General features: G+C 48.2%; 1 protein-coding gene across 4 annotated transcripts; it reads left to right on the top strand.

Moving 5' to 3' along the window:
* The first annotated feature begins 601 nt into the window (after window positions 1-601).
* Nudt15 (nudix hydrolase 15) lies at window positions 602-9310 on the top strand. Of its 4 annotated transcripts, none has more exons than XM_087912219.1 (3): window positions 602-833; window positions 2689-2936; window positions 7429-9310. In XM_087912219.1, exons 1-3 carry the CDS (start codon window positions 637-639, stop codon window positions 7497-7499), a joined length of 516 nt encoding a protein of 171 aa, XP_087768345.1. In that variant the 5' UTR covers window positions 602-636; the 3' UTR covers window positions 7500-9310. The 4 variants fall into 4 exon arrangements, with proteins under 4 accessions (XP_087768345.1, XP_087768346.1, XP_087768343.1 ...); XM_087912220.1 differs by having other exon boundaries at window positions 609-833; window positions 2689-2885; XM_087912217.1 differs by having other exon boundaries at window positions 609-833; window positions 7026-9310.
* Window positions 9311-9687: the final 377 nt, after the last annotated feature.

Here is a 9687-nt window from a genome sequence, read left to right as displayed (position 1 = left end):
ACACTTTGAAGAGATAAATCTGTCTCTGGAGGCAGGACTAACGGAGACCTTGTTGTTGGTAGCTTTTGTATTATTGACCTCCTAAAATGATGCAATATTACTCTAGTAGAAATAAATTAATACTTTTAAAGTAAACCCACCCATGCAGAGATGTAAGATGTCAAATTTGCTTAGCTACAGTTGATTTCCCCAAAGAGTTTTTTCCTTTCACAATTCATTTTTAATTGATGCATTTTTTTTAATCTGGTACAGTATATTTTGGTCTTAAATACATAACTTGTCCTAGCTGAATTTATTTACTTCTCCAAATCATCTAAGTACTCAAAGTTTTTTGTTTGTTTGTTTGTTTTGTTTTTCGAGACAAGGTTTCTCTGTAGCTTTTGGAACCTGTCCTGAACTAGCTCTTGAAGACCAGGTTGGCTTCGAACTCATAGAGATCCTCCTGCCTCTGCCTCCCGAGTGCCGGTATTTAAGGCGTGCGCCATCACCATCCGGCTGAGTACTCTTAAATCAGTTGTTTATACGCGTTGTTTATACATGATCTATCCACCAGGCGACACCAGAGGTCTGCGACAGACAACACTCACAGATGCAGTAAGGGGGACTCCAGCGGGCTCCCGTACAGTCTGAAAGCGGATGTGGACCAGTCAAAATCACTTCCGGGGGCAGCCAAGCGCTATGAGCGCCAACGCGGAGCCGAAGCGGCGCCCCGGAGTTGGGGTCGGCGTAGTGGTGACGAGCTGCGAGCATCCTCGCTGCGTCCTTCTGGGGAAGAGGAAAGGGTCGTTTGGTGCCGGCAGTTTCCAGCTTCCTGGGGGCCATTTGGAATTCGGGTGAGCGGGTCTACCGTGACTAGCACCAGTCCTTCAACAAATGCGTCCGTGTGGCGCGCGTTAGTGCGCAGTTGCGTTCCGTATGTTCTCTACGGCATCGGGGGTTCTTCCGGGCTCTCGCCGGGAGGGGGCGCTGTGCCAGGGTCCTCGCTCCTCCCTCCCCTGGCTGCAGGTGGGAGTCGTCTGTATGTCTTGGTGCTTACAAAGAAAATGGATGTTTATGAAAACCTGGGAGTCTTCGCTTTGCCCCATGAATTTTAAATATATTTCATTTCTGGCCGCGTTGCCTGTGGGAGTGTTTTCCGCGGTGGATGCCCCACACCCACAAAGTGGGAAGAGTGGCTAAGTCGGTTTCTACACAAGGCAAAGAAACCCTGACCTAGAGTTCATAAGTGTGTTCTAAACAGAGTGTGATTAAATATAACAGATAAGAGGACCTAAATCCCCAAGATCCAGGGTTGCTCATTTTAGTAATGTAAAGGAATATAAAACACTTTATATGGAAGGTGGATGCTCAAACTTTCTTATGCCTCCTTCCAGCCAACATGTACTTGATTTTTCTGGACTGTTTAAAAGGGAATCCTAGACTTCCCATTATCTGTAAATACGTGGGTCAGTATTATCAAATAGGTTTTGTTTTGTTTTGTTTTGTTTTGTTTTGTTTTGTTTTTTGAGACAGGATATCACTATGTAGCTAGCTCTTGCTGACCTGGAACTCACAGAGATCAGAGATCTGGCTGCCTCTGCCAAGGATTCTCCTTGAGTGCTGGGGTGAAAGGCATGTGCCACCGCACCAGACCCTACCAGTCTCTTGTGGCATCTGCTTAGTCCAAAGCGAACATCCATTCCAAGATGAAAGTGATGCTTGTTCATGGTTGCCCTTCTCTATTTTTAACCCTGGGGACCTATGCCACATAGCTGTCTCCTAACAAATTTCCACTGTGGAATTTCCACAGTCTCCGTGTTCCCGTGAAGTCGGATTTACCAGCGAATTTCTGCTCTGAAGCAGTGCACTGGGCGAGCCTTGTGAAGCTGGGCAACCCAATGTGCCTTTGACAGGGGAAGTCAGGTGCCAGTATCCTCCAGCTTCTGTGACTGACTCTTTTTCTGTTTGATTTTGTGTTTGGGAGTTTTGTTGTTTATCTGTTTTGTTTTTGAGACAGAGTCTTATTCTGGCCCATGTTGGTCCAGATCTCACTGTAGCAGGGGTTGGCCTGGACTTAACGTTGGTCCTCCTGCATGATGGATTCATTGGCAGTGCCTCTCACTAGCTTGCCATCATAAGGAAAAGAAATATTCCTACTAGGCTAAAAATGCACATCTTTCCTCTTGGAAAGGTAACCTGTCCATCCTCTGTGGCCTGGGAGCCCACTGTTCTGGCCTCCTGCAGCAACCCCCCAAACTCTGACCACTTTGCTTTCTGTGTTGCCGAATGGCCTCAGTTTTGAGGCTTAAATTGAAATTTGGAAGCCATTTAATACCTTTTTGAAACACAACAACCCGTGAGAAATTTAATGTTTCCCTTTTCTATTTAAGATAGAAAAAACTTCAGGTTCCAGCTTGGGTACAGCTGACTTCAAAGCCTGGGTTCTCACCCGACACACTAAACCACCCGCTAGCTGCCTAGGTCTAGCTCCAGTCAGAGATATTAATGTCGGTGGTTAAATGCTGATATTTGTCCAATATAAAGCTCTTTGAGTCTTCAAATCACTAAATATAGAATATGCAGAATGTCAAGTCAGGGCTTTCCTTATTTCAAAGCATAAACCAATGACTGTTGCTTCTATTCTATACTACCGCATTTCACCCAAGAATCCCAAGTTGTGTGTACACTGAACAGACTGTGTTTCTCCAGTGAGACCTGGGAAGAGTGTGCCCAGAGAGAGACCTGGGAAGAGGCTGCGCTCCGCCTGAAGAACGTGCGCTTCGCCTCCGTGGTGAATTCTTTTGTTGAGGAGGAGAACTACCATTATGTCACCATATTGATGAAAGGGGAGGTGGACATGGCGCATGAGTCAGATCCAAAGAACATGGAACCGGAAAAAAATGAAAGTAAGAGAATCATATTCAATAAGGAGTGTTTCTTCAAAGAAACACATCATTGTGAGTAGCATTGCTTTCTGACAGAAAATTAAAAATGAAAACCCCTGTGTTGAAACTGTAATCCTCAAGGTGATGGAAACAGAAGATGGGGAGTTGGGGGCGTGGTTATGTCATGAGGGCAAAGCTTAGCCTTTGCGATGCTGTGACAAAATGCCCAACACTAGCAAGATAGGGAAGAAGATTCCTTTAGCTCTGATTCCTAGGTTTTAGCGCATGGTCCTGGGCTTTGTGGATTCTGGGCCCTTTGTGAGGTGGAATGTCAAGGAGACACTATAATAGAGGCCTTCTCACCTACCAGCTCCACAGCAGAGAGGCAGTGTGTGAAGGGCCAGGTGTAGCCTTCTGAAACAGACCAGGTGTAGCCTCTAAAAAGAGCCAGGTGTAGCCTCTGAAAAGGTCCAGGTGTAGCCTCTGAGAAGGGCCAGGTGTAGCCTCTGAGGAGGGCCAGGTGTAGCATCTGAGAAAGGCCAGGTGTAGCCTCTGAGAAGGGCCAGGTGTAGCCTCTGTGGAGGGCTAGGTGTAGCCTCTGAGGAGGGCCAGGTGTAGCCTCTGAGAAGGGTCAGGTGTAGCCTCTGTGGAGGACCAGGTGTAGCCTCTGAGGAGGGCCAGGTGTAGCCTCTGAGGAGGGCCAGGTGTAGCCTCTGAGAAGGACCAAGTGTAGCCTCTGAGAAAGGCCAGGTATAGCCTCTGAGAAAGGCCAGGTGTAGCCTCTGAGAAAGGCCAGGTGTAGCTTCTGAGGAGGGCCAGGTGTAGTCTCTGAGAAGGGCCAGGTGTAGCCTCTGAGGAGGACCAGGTGTAGCCTCTGAGAAAGGCCAGGTGTAGCCTCTGAGAAAGGCCAGGTGTAACTTCTGAGGAGGGCCAGGTGTAGCCTCTGAGAAGGGCCAGGTGTAGCCTCTGAGGAGGGCCAGGTGTAGCCTCTGAGGAGGACCAGATGTAGCCTCTGAGAAAGGCCAGGTGTAGCCTCTGAGAAAGGCCAGGTGTAGCTTCTGAGAAGGGCCAGGTGTAGCCTCTGAGAAGGGCCAGATGTAGCCTCTGAGGAGGGCCAGGTGTAGCCTCTGAAGAGGGTCAGGTGTAGCCTCTGAGAAAGGCCAGGTGTAGCTTCAGAGGAGGGCCAGGTGTAGCTTCTGAGAAGGGCCAGGTGTAGCCTCTGAGAAGGGCCAGATGTAGCCTCTGAGGAGGGCCAGGTGTAGCCTCTGAGAAGGGCCAGGTGTAGCTTCTGAGGAGGGCCAGGTGTAATCTCTGAGAAGTGCCAGGTGTAGCCTCTGAGGAGGACCAGGTGTAGCCTCTGAGAAAGGCCAGGTGTAGCCTCTGAGAAAGGCCAGGTGTAACTTCTGAGGAGGGCCAGGTGTAGCCTCTGAGAAGGGCCAGATGTAGCCTCTGAGGAGGGCCAGGTGTAGCCTCTGAGGAGGACCAGATGTAGCCTCTGAGAAAGGCCAGGTGTAGCCTCTGAGAAAGGCCAGGTGTAGCTTCTGAGGAGGGCCAGATGTAGCCTCTGAGAAGGGCCAGGTATAGCCTCTGAGGAGGGCCAGGTGTAGCCTCTGAGAAGGGCCAGGTGTAGCCTCTGAGGAGGGCTAGGTGTAGCCTCTGAGGAGGGCCAGGTGTAGCCTCTGAGGAGGGCCAGGTGTAGCCATCTGAGGCACATCCCAATGTTGTCATCTACACAGTCCACACTTCTTAAAGTTTCCATCACCTCCGAAAATAGCAGCAGGAGCTGGGATCCACTGTTGACCATGTGCCTATATGTGGAGTACTGTGTATGTAAGTGTAGCAGCCCATCACAAATGGGATTAATGCTCACATGAAAGAGAAATCCTCTCCACTTCTTCCATATGAGCATCAGAACAAGTATGGCTGTCCCATGAGCTAGTATTATTCCCAGATCCACAGAGTCCCCCCGCCCCCGAAACCAACAAGTCCCGAGTCCTGTATGTAAAAGCAAAGAGCCTTTATTTTTACACAAGTTCGCAACTTGGGTTCTCTGTGTGCCCAGGGTATTGACGCAATCGGAGCACTCTGAGCTCAGTTGGGGTTGGGTTTTTATAGTAGCAAAGGTAGGGGTGAGGGCTTTCTAAGATTCAGGACCCCCGATTGGTTGACATTTGTCTAAGCATGTCTGGTGAAAAGTGATAAGTGTGTGCTGGCAGGTGATCCTATCTGCAGTGGTTGGAACATTAGAAATTTCTCCTTGGTGGAAAGGGGGATGGGTGTGTGCTGGGCTAAGGGACTTCAGTTCCTGGGTGAAGCATGGGTGGTCTCAGATTGTGGTCTCTCTTAGAACCAGGTATTGCCTTAGGGTAAACTGAGACTCAGGCCTGCCTTCCTATTGATCTTGAACCTGTCTTGGCAGGTGTGTACCAAGCTGCCCTGGGTCCTACATTAGGAAATGGGTCATTACCAGACATCATGTCTTGCCAGTAACTTGATCTTAGTCTTCTAACCTGCAGAACTGTATGAGATAAATGACTTTATTTGTAAGCTACATAGTGTAAGCTATCCCGTTACAGCCGCGCAGACAGAGACAATGTAGAGATGTGAAAATACATAGATAAAATACAGACTGCCTGGGTTTGTGGTATGGATCTTATACTGTGTTCTTGTGAGGACGCAGTAAAACCACTGAGCTGGGCCACGCCATGTGTAGAAAGAAAGGGTTATTTGGAGAAATGGCTATCTCCGGGGGTAGGAGGGAGGACAGAGAAGACAGCCAAAGGTGGGGAAAGCTTTGACAGTTTTAAAGAACTAGGCTGTGATAGGATGGAGCCTGGAAGCTGAATAGCCTGGAAGTTTAGAATCAGGGCGCTGGTGCAGGGAAGGAGAAGGAACCGTCTAGCTTGGGGACTTCAGTGTGTGTTACAGGGATGTGTTAATATGAACCAGGCGCCCCATGTGGAGCTGTAGGGGCAGATATGGGAAACAATGGCTGTTCCTGACAGACAGAAGTCTTATTCACAGGTTTCTAAGCAGTAGTTCTCAATCTGTAGGATGCCACCGCTTTGGGGCCGAACAGCCCTTCACAGGCATCACCTAAAACCATCGGAAAACACAGATATTTACATCAGGATTCCTAACAGTAGCAAAGTGACAGTTGTGAAGCAGCAGAGAAATAATTACATGGTTGGGGGTCACCGCATCGTGAGGAGTTGTATTAAAGGGTTGCAGCACTAGGAAGGTTGAGAACCGGTTTTTAAGGAATACTGACTTTAGGCTTTTGTTGATATACCAGCTGTTATGGTAAAAATAAAACGGCACCGGCATCATTCCCTGAGTGGCCTGGGCCAAAATGCTACTGGTCCCCGAGTAGCAGCAGTGGGTAGCGGGCCACGAGGCCATAGTGGCCCATGAAGACAGCCGGTCCTAGGGAGGGAGTCATGCAGAGTGAGGTTGGATATTTATTTAGTGGGTTATGGAAGGGAAGGGAAAAGAGGGAAGGGGAGAAGGGAGAAGAGCAGAGAGAGAAAGAGAAACAGAGGGAGGGGGAGGGAGGAGGGGGAAGGGGAAAAGTGGGGAGAAGGGAGCAAGGCAGAAGCTTCCTCTTAGGGAGAGAGCCAAAAAGGAAGGGACTCAGGCTGGAAGTGGAAGGAAGGTTTGCTTGCCTCAGTGGAGGGGGTGGTGGTGGGCGTGGCCTCTCTCTTAAAGGGACAGAACAGACCATTACACCAGCAATCCTTCTGATTACCTGCCTGAGGTGAGCCCAGACTATAATTGCCATAGTCTGTGGCACTGCCATTTTGGGGGCCTACTTTGTACCTAACTGTTCTCTGTGACCTTGGCAAAGTTACGTATGAGAGCAGTAGACACCTCACGTGAGTTCAGCTAAGGACTAAGTGCTTTGATACATGAAACCCTGTCTCCAAACAAGGAAACAAAACAGCCCAGGGTTTCACAGATCACCCTTCTCTTCCTGCAGGTCTTCACTCTAAACAGGTTTGATTTGCACAGACAAGTTAGCCCAGGTCGCTGCTGCTTTGATTAGTGCTAGGCCACTGTAAAGCCGGCTAATGTTTTCCTGAGTATATGATAGCTTAGTTTGCCAAATGAAAGTGCCTTGCTCTCTGCCGTCTGCGTGCACTGATCGCCCCTCTCTTCTAGGTTGGGAGTGGATTCCTTGGGAAGAATTTCCTCCATCAGACCAGCTTTTCTGGGCTCTCCGCTGCTTAAAAGAGCAAGGCTATGACCCATTTAGAGAGGACCTGAACCACCTGCACGGGTACAGAGGAGAGCACCTCGAAGGAGCCAAGAAAATTCCTTGATTTAAAACAAAACTTTAGTAAATGAAAGATTCCATGTCTCAGGACAACTCCATTTTATTTGCAAAGCCGTGTGGTCGTTAGTTTATTTACAGTCTCCTAAAGTAACTCGAACCTGGAATGTGTCCCTGAGTAAGATGAACAGGAACTTGTGGCTAATTATATGTATTGCTGTAAGTTACCCTTGTTGGCTGCATAGAAGCAAGTGTAACAGATTTTGTCTTGCTGTTCTAATTCCAATAGAGGTCAAAGTTCAGATACGGCCATTCAAATTTGGAAGCAATTTGCCCACTGCAAAATTCATCAGGCTTGTTGACGTCCTTTCTCCTCTCGAGAAGAATTTTTTAACGATGATGTGACAGTCATGATGTGTGTTCGGCTGCACTTCCTGTTTCCGACAGGGAATCTGTGTTAAATGTGAGACAAAGTTTGGATCCTACTGCTAAAGGTCAAGCCAGCCGCCTTTCCCTCTCTCTGCCTGAGATCCTGTATGCGTCCTTGTATGGTGGCATCACACAGAATGGTGCACTGGGTCTCCGAGTGGGGTGGGGGATCTCCCAGAGGTCCTCCAGAACTTTGCAGGACACCAAGGGCAAAAGCTGGTTGGTTGGTTGCTCTCCCCTCCACCCCCACCCCCACCCCCAGCAAATTGTAAAGCTTTCCTGTGAGAGACTCAACAGTGCAATGCCTCACAGGGCGGCATGTACAGGGCTGCATCCCTGCAATGAAACCTACCGGGCTGGTCTGGATTTTAACCTGCTTCTGGCTTTAGGGGGATTTTGGAAAAATCACCTTCTTGGTGTAAGGATCACCCCAGGCATAGCGAATGCTAACAGCGGAAGCTTCTAACCAGCCCATGGTGATCAGCGTCCAGCGAAGCCCTGGAGTGTGTGTGCTGTCTCATCTTCACTTCGTGAGGCAGAGCATGGTTTTCTGGCTGATGTTTCTCCAGTCACTGGCTCCCGCTGCTGCCCAGGCCCCTGGGGAGCTCTTCCTGTGAAGTTGTTTTCCAGTCCCCTCTGCTGCATCGGTGCCTCGTGAGCTTTGTATCCTGTGCTTTGGGCTCTTGTTCTTTCCATAGCAATCCTGTTTCACATGGATTAATGTTTTCTTTCTTTGGTTTTTATGAGACAGGGTTTTCCTGGCTGTCTTGGAACCTGTTCCATAAACCAAGCTGGCCTCAAACTCGGAGTTACGCCCACCTCTGCCTCCCAAGTGCTCGGATTAAAGGCGTGCACCACCACTGCCCAGATTAATTTCTTCTGATCAGAGCAAAAACAAAGAAGATGGTGGGGGAACGCAGTTGCACCTCCTGTGCACAGCCCTGGCAGATGGTTGAAGAGTGTTGTTACACAGTCTAGAGTTATTTTTATAATATCCAAATATCACAAATTTTTGCATTCTTATTTTTTGACAGTCTCATATAGCTCAGGCTGGCTTCCAACTCAGTGTCTGAAGCTGGGGATAACCTTGAACTCCTGATCCTCCTGCCTCAGCCTCCCTGATGCTAAGATTCCAACTGCACCCCTCCTCATTATCTTGTTAAGTGTGCAGAGCAGCTGTCCAGAGCCACCTGATGCATGGTTCCTTTCTGGGTGGTTTGGGTACTGGGGTTTGAACCTAACCCTTCACACGTGATGGCAGAGAGCCAGCTTCCTCCTGTCGGGTCAGATGCGGAAGAGATTTGCTCCAGGGTAAGATGACGACTTCCTCACTGGTGAATTTTTGTTAGTTTTTGTTTGCTGTTAGCATGCATTCGATTTTTATGTGGTCAACAAACTTTTCTCGTTTTAAATTTCTAATGTTAAATATCATTTCATAAAAGCTTATAAAAATAAAGTCCGATTTTTTTCAGGAATTTATAAAGGGATCAAAAACCTAAGGGCTCCGGAGATGGGTTTAGTTCAGTGGTAGAGAATTTGCTAGGTGGGGTTCAGTCCTCAGCTCCAAGAAAAAATTACAAAAGACTAAAGAAAAAAAAAAAAGGCAACCAAAGGTGTTTTGAATATTTACCCAAAGTAACTAACAACTGAATTTTGCTCTTTAAAACACTATTATTGTGATGTTTGTTATGGAAAAAAATTTTAAATTACACCTTTTTATAAACCCCATTTTCTCTTACTTACACCTACATTGTCTCAATGTTTGTGTTCAAATTTGATACATGTATACTCCTAAGACATCTGGGACTGGGGAGATGCTGCTGGGTCTTAAAGAACCAGATGACCTGGAACTCACAATGTACACCAGGCTGGCCTCAAACTCACATACATCTGCCTGTCACCATGCCTGGCACATGTGCATTTTTAAAAATTTTATGTGCATTGGTGTTTTGTCTAAATGCTTATGTGAGCGCTGGACCCCCTGGAACTGGAGCTACAGACAGCTGAGCTGTCATGCAGGTGCTGGGGATGGAACCCGGGTTCCCCTGGAACTGGAGCTACAGACAGCTGAGCTGTCATGCAGGTGCTGGGGATGGAACCCGGGTTCTCAGGAAGAGCAGC

Source organism: Myodes glareolus, chromosome 12, assembly GCF_982192425.1.
Source record: "Myodes glareolus chromosome 12, mMyoGla1.1, whole genome shotgun sequence".
In the NCBI taxonomy this organism is placed as follows: domain Eukaryota; kingdom Metazoa; phylum Chordata; class Mammalia; order Rodentia; family Cricetidae; genus Myodes; species Myodes glareolus.
The sequence above is the reverse complement of the archived record's forward strand: the minus strand, read 5'-3'. Positions and strand labels throughout refer to the sequence as shown.